This window comes from Aquarana catesbeiana, linkage group LG03 (genome assembly GCF_042186555.1).
Source record: "Aquarana catesbeiana isolate 2022-GZ linkage group LG03, ASM4218655v1, whole genome shotgun sequence".
Taxonomy (NCBI): domain Eukaryota; kingdom Metazoa; phylum Chordata; class Amphibia; order Anura; family Ranidae; genus Aquarana; species Aquarana catesbeiana.
This window is the reverse complement of record NC_133326.1, coordinates 693,218,048-693,233,489: the sequence shown is the minus strand read 5'-3', so window position 1 is coordinate 693,233,489 and position 15,442 is coordinate 693,218,048. Positions and strand designations below refer to the sequence as shown.

At 41.5% G+C, this 15,442-nt stretch overlaps 1 protein-coding gene across 1 annotated transcript in view; it reads right to left on the bottom strand.

The window, feature by feature from the left end:
- LOC141134216 (olfactory receptor 1496-like) overlaps positions 1-12,428 on the bottom strand; it is a 29,711-nt gene extending 17,283 nt beyond the window's left edge. The window contains exons 1-2 of the mRNA XM_073623799.1: positions 12,349-12,428; positions 11,869-12,127 (exon numbers count right to left, since the gene is read on the bottom strand). Of these exons, the coding sequence (XP_073479900.1) occupies positions 11,869-12,127; positions 12,349-12,428 (339 nt within the window). The remainder of the gene's footprint in view (positions 1-11,868; positions 12,128-12,348) is intronic.
- Between the last annotated feature and the right edge of the window lie 3,014 nt (positions 12,429-15,442).

Genomic DNA, 15,442 nt, shown 5'->3' with positions numbered 1-15,442 from the left:
GCATGCAATTTGACATGTCAAATTGCATGCCAAATCGGTGGCAATTGCCGGCAATTTGCAGCGCTGCAACGATTCCCAAAAGTTGTTTCTATACTACTTTTGGCGATTTCGGGGTGTGATTTCCATTGACATCTGTGCAAATTAAATTATTAAAAATAATGTGGAACTTTTGTGAAGTAGTTTCAAAACAATATAGACTACATAGGCGTGCCCACGGGGTGTGCTGGGTGTGCCCAGGCACACCCTAATCATCCCTGTGCTCTGTCAGTGTTTCACACCTTTTGTTAGTGCTGACTGCCTACAAAATGTCTGTCCTCTCCCTGTGTAACTCAGTCACCACTACTGGGGTCGGGTCCAGCCAGCAAAAAACAGCTGTGCTGCGAGTTGGAGGTGATTGGGCAGGAAACTAGGGCCACAGCCGCGGAGTAACCCAGCCGCATTTGCCGATGCAGCTTCTATAGTTCTGGCTGCAGGTCTGGCGGAATGATCTACATCTGCACTCTGCCCCCCCTCCGGCCTCTCTCTCCCTTAGAAGCAGCGGACTAGCAGACCCTGGAGAGTGGCAGACGAGTGGCTGCAGCCTGCTAGATCGAGGTGAGCACTACAGTGAGTGAGACAGCACTGAGCAGGGCACCTGGGCAGGCAATGGGCAAATGATGCACCAAAAAAAAAGCCAACCAATCCATATGAATCTTACCCCGGCTTGTCACTATATATATATATATTTATTTATATTGTGTAAAAATAAATAAATATATATTTTTTTTTTCTACACAATATATATATATATATATATATATATATATATATATATATATATATATATATATATATATATATATATATATATATATATATATATATATATATATATATATATATATATGCATTGACAAGCCAAGGTTCATATAGTTTTATTGTGTGTGTACTATATATATATTTATTTTTACAATATATATATATATATATATATATATATATATATATATATATATATATATATATATATATATATATGTATATATATATATATGTATATGTATATATATATATATATATATATATATATATATATATATATATATATATATATATATATATATATATATATATTACATATACAATTAAAACTATATAAACCTTGGCTTGTCAGCAAAAAAGTGCATATTTATTTATATATTATATACTACATGTGTATATTAACCACTTCCAATATGCCCACAGCCCTAATATATGGCGGACAGGAAGCAGTGCCAAATTTGGGTTAACGTACCTGTACGTCAGCCCACATTGGAGCAGTGGTGCTCAAAATTTTTTTAGGGTGTGCAAACAAAAAAAACCCATCAATTGCAGCCACTGTGCCCATCAAACGCAGCTACTGTGCCCATCAATTGACGCCACTGTGCCATCAGACGCAGCCACTGTGCCATCAAATGCAGCCACTGTGCCATCAAACGCAGCCACTGTGCCCATCAAACGCAGCCACTGTGCCATCAATTGCCGCCACTGTGCCATCAAATGCGCCATCAATTGCCGCCACTGTGCCATCAAACGCAGCTACTGTACCCATCAATTGTCGCCACTGTGCCCATCAATTGTCGCCACTGTGCCCATCAATTGCTGCCAGTGTGCCCATCATTTGTCAATAAAAAAAATGTGCATTTATTATTTTTTGTTGCAGAAGCCTGGAAAGCATTTCACCAGCAATCAGCAGATCACTGATGCCATACAGGTCTCATGTACACTGTCGGTGTATCGGCTTACCCGTATGGGTAAGCCAATACTCCCTGACAGCCTACCATTAAAGTTCATGTGCGTTTAAAGGCAGGCGTCCCAATACTTTTAGTAATATAGTGTAAATATATATTGAGCTTTGGGGTGCACAACCTAATGCATAAGGCTGCGCACGCCTATCGTGGACTTTATGATATAAAGAGAGAAAGGATGGTTAAAAACCTAGAAAGCTGTAAATGTTGGCCCTTGCTTTTCAATCATGCTTGGTACTGAAGCTTTTATGAAGAAACAGAATGAATGTCAGGGAGTCACTAGGGATCAGTGATATTCTCATGGGATTAATTATCATTGCTATTTAGAGAAAACATTTATGAGGTTAGAGATGTAAGACTAGCAATTAGCAAATTAGAAAAAACAAAAGTTGATACTTTAATTACCATGGTCTATCTAGCATATGTATGGTTACCTAATTATTTCACAGTGGCATAATTTTGTATAATATTAACAACAATAATATTAATACAAATGCTCAGATGCTTCTTTGAGCTCTTCTTGTAGCACTGAGTATACAGTGCCTGCCACTGATTTATATATATTACATACAGTCTACATATGAGTCACTTATGGCATAGCTAAGAATCAGCAAGAACCAACACTACACTCTTTACTATAAGACCATATTAAAGTGATATTAAAGACTTTTTCTTTGTTTGTTGTTCTGTGCAGTTGGTTTTGCATAGGGCAGCCCAGATCCTCCTCTTCTCAGGTCTGTGCTCCAGGCTCCTCCCATCAGCCTAGTCCTCCTAGAGCAAGCAGCTTGCTATGGGGGCACCAAAGCAGGCTCACTCCCGAGCCGCTGCTCTGTATGTCTATTCACAGGGGACTCTCAACGGCATCACGCCCTGTCAGTCTACTCTAAGGCAAGGAAAGAGGAGGACGCTGCTTAGCAGCTGGTAACCTTATACCTTGTGCTCCATATGCTTGTTTGGAGGGACTCTTTGCTTTTAATTAAGTTTGCACTTTGCTGGGCAATCATTGCTGTCCTATTCCATCTGGACAGAAATTTATAATCAGTATCTGGATTTGGCAGTTTTATTTTTCTTTATTTTTTAATTTTTTTAATTTTTGTTTGATTGAGACTTTATAATTTTTATTTCTCAGTATAGTTTTTGTCAATTGTAAAACACTTTCTTTATAAGATCAGCGTGGCTGGTCTAGTTATAATTTTAAATAAAGTGGCCATACGGTATTATGCTATGGAAACTCTCCCATTTTTTCTGAATATATGAGTGGAAGCAATATCGCCAAGGATTTAAAAGCACAGGATATATCTACTACAATATCTGGCAGCAAGGGGATCTATTTCCCACTACAGACGAAATACCCCACTGGGGGGTTTGGGGAGCTGGCTACAAGATAAGAATCCACTAGATGGAAGCAACCCAGCGCACCACATCATAAGCGTTATACCCCTGTTGGGGGTCTGGGAGCTGGTGAGTAGGCAACCAAAGGGGGAGGACGAGAGTCACCTGACAATTTATTGCAGCACCAAAGTCACCTGTGGGAATCTGCATGAGCCACCTAACATCAATATATGGGACTGTCATAATATCTGTTGCAAATCTAATCACTGCTGTCTCCTATGTTATTGAGTAGTTTTTGGCCTATGTAATTGCAATTTATGCTGAATTAAATGTAACATATCAGATTAGGATAGTAATACTTATATCTATACCACTGTATTGCTATATGGTTCCTAGTAAATGCACTATATGGAATCTAGTCTCTGGTCTCATTCCCAGATACAGTAGGATCCAATAAGTGGTGCGACACTTGGTTTTATCATAATTTATTGAACATATGAGCATTGGTAAAATACTTGTCTGGTGGCATTACCCATATTGTGAATAAGGGAGTTTGTACATACTGCACACCCCTTAGATTTATAATTTCAAGTAGGTGGTGCGAATTTATTGGCTATCCCAGTTTTTAAACATATTGATTAATATAAGATTTTTTCAGGTAGCGCCAATACACCCTATCCTTCATTTCTACACACAGAGCCATGTCTTGACCCCTCTCCCACGCTCTCCTCATTGGCTCACTGGTTGTGACTGAGACAACCGATGGCTCCCAATGTTACCTCAGCCAATGAGGAGGGAGAGTCCCCGGAGAGCCGAGGCTGTTGTGCACATCGCTGGATCACAATGGAACTCAGGTGGGGGGGCTGCGGGTGCTGCTGCACAGATAAGGTTTTTTTTATCTTCATGCATAGAATGCATGAAGGTAAAAAGCCTTGAGCCTTTAGAATCACTTTAAGATTACAATTTGTACATTTAAAAATAATTAGGTTAGGACAAAGACAAATGTCCTTCCAGTTATAAGAAAGGTTATGGATGGTTCCGCGCAAATGGCTAGATTGAATTGGTAAATGAGAACTGCTGCTCCTACAGATAAAACCACCTAGGTGGAGTATGAAAATTAAGGAATAAAAGGGTGGGTGTGGCGCTGTTCTTAAATCCTGGGATTTGAGTGCTCCAAAATCACTCTCTGACCAGTGACTTATATATCTAAACATACTTATGTGCATTAATTATAAAGTGACTGGTGCTAAAACATAATTAATATGCGTAATGTGCAAACAGTGCAATCATGAGAAAAGTGACAAATCAATTGATGTGCACAATCCTAATATAACATGTCCAAAGTGACAGGTGTTCTTCAATCGTATGTGTCCTTTTATGCTGAAATAAAATTAATATATACAGTCCTTATAAAACATATGGTTTTTCAAAGTGACAAGCGCTCTTCAATCTTTACAGTGCCCCTAGAGGTAAAGCACTCACCAGAAATACTCACCCCTCAAAGGGGTAGTGCACGTTCACAGTATTTGCCACTGTGTGGGAGTAACCAGATCCATGCCTAGGTTTACTCTAATGCTGTGTACACACGATCGGACACTCCGACAACAAAACCGTGGATTTATTTCCGACGGATGTTGGCTCAAACTTGTTTTGCATACACACGGTCACACAAATGTTGTTGGAAATTCCGAACGTCAAGAACGTGCGGCTCTTCTGCTTGATTCCGAGCATGTGTGGAATTTTGTGCGTCGAAATTGTGTACACGCTCGGAATTTCCAACAACAAATTTTGTTGTCGGAAAATTTGAGATCCAGCTCTCAAACATTTGTTGTCGGAAATTCCGACAGCAAATGTCCAATGGAGCCTACACACAGTCGGAATTTCCAACAACAAGCTCACATCGAACATTTGTTGTCGGAAATTCTGACCGTGTGTACGCGGCATTAGTATTATTCATCCGTGTCTCCCACCGACAGGCACTTTTCACCAGATGCTCCTCTCCTCTGCGTGGTATTCAGTTACCCCAGATGGAGATTACACTTAGATTTATTGTCTAAGGATGTCGGCTGGTGACTGTGAGGGTCCCTCTAATGTCCTATGCTCCCCTGCTCCAGTGAGGATCCTGTCTGTCTCTCTCTCTCTCTCTCTCTCTCTCTCAGGTTGATGCATCTCTGTCAGATTCTCTATCATGTGACCAGTCTGCTAGCTCTACTGCATCCATGGAGTTTTACATTTCACAAACCCTTTAAAAAAAAAATACGAAGAAATTTATTTAGTGGAAGGGTAAGCTATGAACCCTATTAAATACAAGACAGCAATATGAATTCTGTAGATTAAAACCACCATACTATGCTTAGTAGAGATGGACAAACTGTTCGGGCCGAGCATTGGTTGGGCCCAGAACAGCACCTGTTCAGATGTTAGCCAAACACCTGAAATTTCAAGGCATTCAGCAGGATGTTCACCCGCTGAGCTCACAGTGAATAGCTGCCAGTTGTTAAGGAGTGGGCCAGGAAGCCAGCCACCATGTTCTTACCAACGGATGAGTCATCAGCTGTCAGCAGGCTTCCCCAATGACAGCTGAATGAAAAAAAAAAACATTGCCGGAATAAAAAAATTTGAAAACAATGGTGTAGGGGTCCCCCACAATCCATACCAGACCAAACTGTGTCCCCCGATGAAGATCCATCGTCAATCATGACGCCTGCTGCACCGCTCAACCCGAAAAAAGAAAAAAAGTTCTGCGCATGACAAAGGCTAACCACTGACTGTCTGCTCCACTGTCTGACAGTTCTTAAATAGGTAAGGGGTTGGCCCACCGGACGATGTCAGCTGGTGGCACCACACCTTGTGACGTCATCATCCCGGCATGCACCACAGTTCCCCACAAATACCACTCAGGGTTGTGGGGAAGAGGCCCTTGTCCCCATCAACATGGGGACAAGGTGCTTTGGGGTGGGGCTCACTCAACCCCCCTTTCATGGCCTGCCAGGCTGCATGTTCGACCCCACACCATTTTTTACATTTTTGCAAGTTCCACTTAAAATCCCTACGAGACCCAATTGGCCTGATGTTGATTGGGGGGGCTCACATTTTTTTTATTGCTGGCAATGGGTTGTTTTTTCTTTCAAGAAAGCTTGCAGAAGGGAAAATCCATTTAAATGTCACTTTTTTCCTTATCTATGTCAATTGCTGCAGCAGGTTCTATACATGGTACAGATGCACTTTACAGGCAGACTAAGGCAATCCCCCCCCCCCCCAAGGCACTATATTTACAGGAATTTTTCATTTTTAGCATTTTACTTTAAGTATCAATAAAATTACTGCTCTTTTTTTTCTCTTTCAATCATTTTTATTGAAGAATATAACAATGACAATGAACAATAATAGTGGAAATAATAAATTGACAAGAAGAAACGTGGGGTAGGGTGCATGTAGATAAAATACCACACCCTCCTGGGGTGAGAAAAGAATTACATACTTTTTATAACAAAAAAAACTCTTTTCAGGGGCCCTAGTCCCACGCCTGGGTAGATGTTATTAGAGACTGAGGTCACGGGGGCCGTGCACCTGGAAATGGTTGCAACACATACGGGCCCCAGGAGCTCAGTCTACTGGAACCCAGAGAGGGGTGGTCCCAGGAAACCCCATTTGACCAAATCCTAATCTCCAGCAGAGGTCAGGAGTAGGGTGTCATGAAGACATGAAATAACTATGCCCCAACTTTCAGCGTGTCTAGGAGAGGCCAAGGACAGAATTCCCAACCCCCTCCTGGACCCGCTTGAAAGGGGGTAGCAAGTGGTAATTTGTTTAAAAAAAAATCGCATATAAAAGGAAGACATTATAAAACCAGAAAGACAAAAAAGGAGCAGCAGAAAGGTTGTCAGTAGGAGGATATTATAAAAGTTTGAAGGGGGGAAGAGAGAGTGAGTCAGTTACTGAGGGGTAAATGGTGCTAAATACGAGGGAAGATCTCAAAGGGGTATCAATATAGTTTTCCCAAGATTCCCAGACACTTTTGAATCTCCTAACTTTGTCTTTGTCTAGAATACTAACAAGTTTGTCTTGTGCCATGATCCAAGAGATTTTCCGCTTGGCTGCCATGAAAGAAACTATGGGTTGTTTCCAGGCCCCAGCTAATGTAATTTTGGCTTCTAGAAGGATGTAGAAGAGGAGAATCTGAATATGTCTTGGAGTCTTCTCTATTCGTCTATTGAGCAGAGCTATTTGGGAGGTTTGAAGGATAGGACAGCCAGTGACATTCTGTATCATCCGAAAAATTTTGTTCCAAAAACGTTGATAGTGGGGACATGTCCACCAGATGTGAAAGAAGGTTTCACATCTGACCACAGCCTCGGAAGCAAAGTGGTGAGGTGTCAGGGTACATCTTAGCAAGGTGTGGGGGCACAAGGTACCAGCGTGTAAAGAGCTTTACATTAGCCTCAATCAAGGAGATATTGATAATTCCCTTAACCCCTTCCCGCCCAGGCTATAGCAGATTGACGGCCCAGGAAGTGGTTCTGTTATCCTGACTGGGCGTCATATGATGTCCAGCAGGATAACATACCAGTGCGCGCCCACAGGGGTGCGCAGCACGGCGATCGCGAGTGCAGCGTGTCAGTATGACACGTCGCATCTCCGATCATGATAAGGAGCCTTCTAGTTCTGAAATTGGTAACTCTAAGCTAGAGCGACATTGAGATGCCAATTTTGGAAGAGGGATATTCTGGAGGAACTCCGCCAGACTTTTGGGGGTGGCAGGGTCATGCGCATTATAGAGTTTTGAATAAAAATTCTGGAAGGTTTGCATTACTTTTTGGGGGTTCTGGGATAGAACTCCAGGGAGAGTGCAGATTTTGGGGAATGAAAAAGTGTGTGGTTTGGAAGATAGGAGGCCAATTTTGAGCCAATTCTGTCTTTTTGGGAATAGTAGTGTGCCCAAACCCACGAGAGATTTTTTTCTACTGTACTTCCGTGGTCAGTGCTAAATTTTGGGCAAGGCAAGCTGCATCTAATTGAGCCATTGAGTCATTTGTGGGGTTTCATTTATGTAATTTGCTGAGTCTAAGAAAGTCCTTCTCCAGCTTGATTATTAGACCTTGGCACAGCCAAAAAAATCGTAAATTCGTAAATTCGTGCATTCGTAAATTCGTTCATTCGTACATTCATACATTCGTACATTTGTAAATTCGTACATTCGTGAATTCGTACATTCTTACATTTGTACATTCGTAAATTCGTACATTGGTAAATACGTAAAATCGTACATTTGTAAATTAGAAAATTTGGAAATTTGTAAATTCGAAATTTGAAAATCCTAAAACCCGAAAATTCAAAAATCTGAAATAGTATCTAACTATTAAATTATAGGTATTGTAATTTCCTTTCAAATTTGACTGTCAGTGAACGTAACAAATACAAATTTATTCGAAGTTACGAATTATCCAAAACGAATGCTGCATTTAAACAAATGGAATGGAACAAATTAATAACGAATAATAATAATAAAACGTTTTTATTATTATTATTGTTATTTATTATTATTAATTAATTATGTTCCATTCGTTTGGATACGGCATTCGTTATTTCGGATCATTCATAACTTCGGATAAATTTGTATGTGTTACGTTCACTAACAGCCAAATTTGAAAGGAAATTACAATACCTATAATTTAATAGTTACTAGTAATAGTTAAGTTATTGTTAGTTAAAGCGGGGGTCCACCTATCTATCGTTTTTTTTTTTTGGAGTTCATTCACAAACTTTTCTTCTCATGATTATTTACTCACATGTTCTGTGTAATAAGTCCGCCTGTGTCCGATTTCGTTGTAAAGAATAACTTATAAAATTCACTGAAGGCGGTTTCCATCTTCATTGTGGGCATTTGAAGCCCACAAGCATGTATTTCCTGGATGCGGTGAATGCTGTGCTCCCAGCATTCACCGAGATGTTGTGATGACGCTGTTGCACAATACATGCTGGGAAGCCTGAGAATAGCTCCCTGGGGACTGTGGGAGGTCTGGGAGAGGCTAGAAACATATCTACTCCCATGGGAGGAAAACCAGGAAGTGCTAAGAAGTTTAGAAAAAAAAAGGTAATTACGGCGATTTAAATTTTTTTACACAGCATGTCAGCATCTAGGCAAGGAAGAGAATGCATAGAGATAATGTTCAAAATTTGGGTGGAACCCCGCTTTCATTATTATTTCAGATTTCCAAATTTCCGAATTTACAAATTTACAAATTCACTCATTTACTAATGTACGAATGTACGAATGTACGAATGTATGAATTTACGAATGTACAAATTTTTCGAATTTACAAATATTTGGAAAAATTTGTTAAACGGGTTTTCGTTAATTCGGATATTTCCGAATTAACGAATTTGTCGAAATTCGTTAAAAAAATTAATTCAGAACAAAACGAATTGCACAAGCCTATTGATTATCTCAGATCTCCTCTCTTTTTTAAGATTGGCTGAGATCTATATTAATTTACCTCTGAGCATGGCCTTATGGGCGGCCCAGAGGGTTTCTGGAGATATATCTCTCAAGTTGTTTGTGAGAAAGAATTCTTTAAGTTCCTTCTCCAAGATAGTGCATTGGACAGGGCCGCTAAGTATGGACATATTAAGTCGCCAACTAAATGGGCCTCTGAGGTCCGGTGAATGTGTAAGTAAGAGTAGAACAATGTCGTGGTCTGAGAGAGCAGTATCTCTGATAAGGGATCTGGAGGAAAGTGGAATCACTGCAGTGGGGACAAAGATATGGTCTATCCTGGAGTAGGTTTGATGCAGAGCCGAAAAGTGACTGTAGTATTTGGATTGTGGGTTAAGTTCCCTCCATATGTCTATTCGGCCCAGCGAATGCAGGATTCCTAGCAATGCGCAAGCTTTGTTTCATGGGATGTTTGAGGCGTGATTTCCCCCCCTCCTGATTTGTCGAGGCTAAGGTCCACGGCTATGTGGGAGTCTCTGCCGAGGATTACTGAACCTTCCGTGTGGGACGTGATGATTGGCACTAAAGAGGAGAAGAATGTTGCTTGTCCACGGTTAGAGGCATTGTAACAGAGAAAAGTGTAAACAGTGCCATTAATTGAACCCGATAGGAGAATGTATCTCCCATGTGGGTCCCTAATTACATGGGTGAGGGAGAAGCTCAAATGTTTGGCAAAAAAGATAGCTACACCTCTCATCTTGTCTTCTGCATTCGCTAAGTAAAACTGTGGATATTTATGGTGGATAAATGAAGGAGCATAACATACTGGAAAGTGTGTCTCCTGAAGTAGAGGTTTTGGGAGTGGTAAAGTGGAAATAACTTATGTCTCTTGACTGGAGAATTTGAACATTATGAGAGGCTATCCTCAATGGGGAGTTGACTGGATCAATTGAAGTCATGGCCCAGGAATTGTAATCTCTGCTACAGGAGATGGAGGCCCGACTTTGTAGCAGCTGAGTGCTCTGGTAGAGACGCAGCATGGGGTACCTGGGAGCTGAAACCAACTGCCATATGATGAACCCGCAACTGCTAGGAGAGAAGAGGGTGGAAAAAAGACTAGCAGGAGAGCAGAAGGAGAGTAAAGAGAAATGAGTCAATACAGGGCAAGAGTAAAACAACATAAATCCCCCAAATTCAGGTAGAAGGGAAAGGCCCAGCCCATTCCGCTCTACCAACAAAACCCAAAAGTTGTCCACCAAAATTGGGGACACTAGTCTTCCCTGGCATGATGTCCCATACTTCATGCAGAGGAGGATGGAGGAGCAGGAAACCCACTCTGGCCTTGAACCCGCTATAAAGTAAATGTCCTCAAAGGTCCTACATCTGAAAAACGAATTGTAGCATTTATGATCAAACTAACAGTCTTCGGAGTCCTGGTTGGGAGTAGAGTTCCCTATAGACATTGGGGTAGACCCCGAATAGAAAACTGGGAACTGAGGTGGGTTCAGCAAGTAAAGTCTCCAGAGAGAATACTCATTCTGAGGATCATGATTATACCAAATCCCCATTAAAAAGATAAAGAAACAGCTAACAATGCTAATTAAATTTAAAACAAGATATCCCTTGAGGGGGTTAGACAACCACTTGGGGCTAGGAGGCTCAAGGAAGCCACAAAAATAGTTGAATATATCAAAAGAAAAGGAATAGGAACACAAACTTAGTTCTTTCCATGGTGAAAGAATAGCTTGTTGGATAAGGGTGGGCGTCTTAGCCAGGGACCTTCCAGGATTGATGGTACCCAGGTCAGGGAGGGCGAGAGTCCTTGGATCTCTTTGGTTGTTGCTTCTGTCAAACAGGGTGAGTGGACTTGTTGGGGGGGGTCTCTTTGCCGATCCGGAGCTCCTGTGGGACAATGTCATGGGGGGTCTTGAGAAATCAGGCCTAGCTGGTACAGAAGGCATTCGCTGTCATGGAATGATGAGAACCCATGGGTTTTCTGTTGGAATAAAAAGCTCAGATGGAAGAGGAAGGACAACCAATGTTTAATCAATTTCTGAGTAAGTGCCTGGAGAAGCAGCTTTATGGTGCGTCTCTTCTGAATGGTTGTGGGTGAGAGACTGGTGAAGATTTGCACATGGTGACCTTGGATAGAGAGTTGGTCCAAGTTCCTGGTTATCCTCATAACCTCCTCCTTCACCTTGTAACAGTGGGGCATAACAATGATGTCTCTCAGAAGTCCATTGGGACAGGGGGTCGTAGGGCCCTATGAGCTCTGTCCAATTCCAGGCAGTGAACTGGGATGTCAGGAAGTAGGTCCTTAATAAAGGGACAGACAGCAGAATCAACATCCTTCACTGATTCAGGAAGGCATCTAATCCTGAAGTTGTAACGCCTGGATCTGTTTTCCAGGTCATCGATTTTAGATAGGGCAGTGTCCAGTTGGTCCTGAAGATCTTGAATTCTGGCAGTATTTTGGTTGACCCTTGCTACTGTGTGGTCTGTTTTTAGTTCTATGGCTTCAATTCTTGCTCCCAGGTTCTGCATATCTGTTTGGATGGCCGAGTTTATCTGTGTGGCAGTCTGAGAAAGACCCCTAGCTAAAATTTTTGAGAATACGGTTAGCAGAGTGGAGAAATCTGTGGGACTGGGTGGGCAGATCAGTGGTGGGCCCCCTGTGAAGCCCAGGCTAGCAGTGAAGTCTCCTGCAGGGGAGTGGAGGAGATCATCAAGGGTCCTCTCCAAGAGGGGTTCAGTGGATGTTGGAGAATGGAAGGCAGGGACATGGGTATTTGCAGTATTGCTGGAAGGACTGACCTGTCCAGGGGCGCGGGATCTGCGTCTACAATGTCCTCTTCTTCCTCTGCTGCCGTGCCATGCTGTGGAGTGGTCGCCATCTTGAAGGCCTCGGAGGTCTGGTAGGCTGATCCCAGCTAACAGGAGAGGTCTCTCTGGCTCTCCAAGGGTTCGGGCTTGTGGTGAGGCTCTGAGCCATGCTGTATAGCCGTTGCAGAGGGATCATTCAGCCGGAGTGGGACGGAGCTTCCCGGTTAAGCGTCCATTCGGGAAGGCTCCGCACATGTGCCTAAACAATATTTTTTTAAAACATTTTTTGCATAAATACATGTCCCCCAGAGCAGTACCTGGGCCCCCACACCCATTTTATGACCAATAACTTGCATATAAGCTTTCAAAATGGAGACTTTTTTTCAAGTTCTGGTCCTATAGACTTTGATAGGGTTTGTCATTCGGGTCCAAACTTTTTCCATGTTCTAGTGTGAACTGAATCGGGGGGTGTTTAGCCAATCACTAATGCTTAGTGCTCATGATTTGTATACCATTAGTGGAACAGGAATTACCAAGTTTTTTTTTATTTTACTGAATCACATCTTGTGATAATATATTAAACAGTGTAACCAATATTACCATCAAGAAACCCTTTCCATAATTATGGTAAATTAATTTGCCCTCCCTAAATACCTTTTTTACTTCCTTCCTGCCAGCACTCTTGTCCAACTCTAGTGACAACACATCACTAGAACATTCACTTGTTTCATGATTCAGCTGCTCCTAGCCCTGGCTGGCAGGACATTAGATATTGCACCATGGACGCATGACATTCATTAAATTTAATTTTAAAACATATCACTGAAGTTTAATACCTCCCCCTGGTGGTTATTTGTCCTGTACAGCAAGGTTAATAAACTCAACACTTGATGGGCTCTTCTCCTTAGGTATTTAAAGCTACTATAAGGAAGGGGAGCATATATATTGCAAATATACTGTATATACTAAGAATAAGCTTTGGATTCAGGCTGAACATGACTTTGACTCAAGTCCAGCATGTTCATGTTTGAGAAACAAACTGGCCATATTTAGCTGTTTCGCCCTTCCAACAAAACCTCTACCTGATGTAGCAAGAAGACCATTATTTTGCACAGGTATCACTACTGCTGCCAAATTGCAGAATTCCAGCAACTTCTGTTTGTAATTCTTGCGGGTATCTCAGGTGATGTCATCGGTCAAATATAGTCATGACCATATTTGGTTAATGACATCACCTGGGATTTCTGCTGTTGTGTTTACATTCCAGTAGTAATTCCAATGAAAAATAAAAACCAGACTAGGTTACAAAAACACAAAACATAAATCACCGCAATACCATATTTAAAAACCTAACTGGCTAATTATAAAAAATCATCAGCTGCTAATTATGGTCAATTACAGTATATGTCTTTAAATATGTCTTTTTAGGACCAGCCGTACTAAAACCTTAAAAATGTTGGTAAAATTGTACCTTTTTTGAGGACACTAAGCAGTGAAACCTTCTCCCTTTTTCAGTACTACTACATAAGGTTTGTTTATTTCTGTATCAATGCTACTATCTACCTTCACTGTTCCTAAATAGAGAGACGAGGATGGGCGGGAGGAAAGTGGTAAGGGGGAGAGGTGAAAGAGGAAAGGAAAAATAATTTGCTTCATATAGAGAGGGTAATACAGAGAGAGAGGAAGTATATCATAATATTGAGAAATATCCTGTCAAGGAAATAGTATGCACAGTCATGCACGAAGATGGGCACATAATAATTCTGAAGTGACAACTAGATGTGCCCTAACTTGTGCGTGTACCCACGCATGTGTGCATGCACATTAGCGTGATCGTGCATGATAGCATGAGTGTGCATGAATACTCAGTGCTAACTCGCCTATTTAAAGTAGTTCCAGAGACCAGAGGATTGCTGAGTAGTCATCAGCTTCAACCATTTGTGATCACCCAGTTTGTCTTGACCCTGCTTGTTCCTGATACCATGGTGCTGATATTGGCCTGTTACCTGACCTTCCTTCTTCCTGCAGTTTTTCTACCTTCTCTGCTCACCCGATATCAACCCCGGCTTGGCTCTGACCCTGCTTTGGTTCCTGATTCTGCACCTCTGCTGCCCGGCTGATACTGACTCTTGCCTGCCTGACCACCCGAGATCCTGCGTCTGCCTGCTGGCAAACCTTCTTTCTGCCTGTTGTTCTGTACCTGCTACAGTGCCTCCACATCTACCAGAGTATCCTACATTGGCCTGCTGGCCAGCCTGCTTGCTGCCTGTGGTTCTGCATCTGCTGCTGTGTCTTTGTGTCGGCCAGATCATCAGTCTGCCTGCTGCTCTTCTTCTGGCCTGGATCTCCTACAAGGCACCGTGCCACTCCGTGCCCTATTATATCCTGTTATCACCTCCAGGAGAACCAGAGCAGGAGGTGTGATGGGAAGTCCTCTTATCAGCTTGGCATTGACCAGGTACGTGACATAACCCACGGGATTCTTACATATAAAGTGAAGATTCAATACAGCTCTTATACTTTTAAAGGGAACTCTGGTTGATAAAATAATTGTAGCATCTTTATTTCTACCAAAAAAAACCAACATATAAAACAAAAAAGATTGCTATAAAAAGTTTGACATTACAAAGAGTAAACCATAGAATAAACTGGAAATATGTTCAAGTAGCACATTTCTCGAACGTACAATAAGTAAAATGATCTCATGGAATACGCAAACCAAATAAAAATAGAAGTAAAAAACAAAGCAAAAAAGCAGGAAAATATAACAACATAATGCCTCCTCTTTATTGCACATATGTTAACAGTGTTGTAAGAAAATGAAAGAACAGATAACCTCTGTAACTATTTATCAGAGGGATATATTCCCTCTCATGTCCGTACTTCACTTGCCCAGTAGTGAGACCATTTGGCTTAGTGCATGTATAGTGTCATCCTTATATCAATAACCAGAAAAAATGAATATCAAGAAACATCAAATCTTTCACAAATCAGAATATATCCCATATTTTCTACTTCTGCTCCCTTTATCAAGTGGATTCTAGATATATGCTTTCAGTCAAGCAATCCATTTAAGGTAGAATGT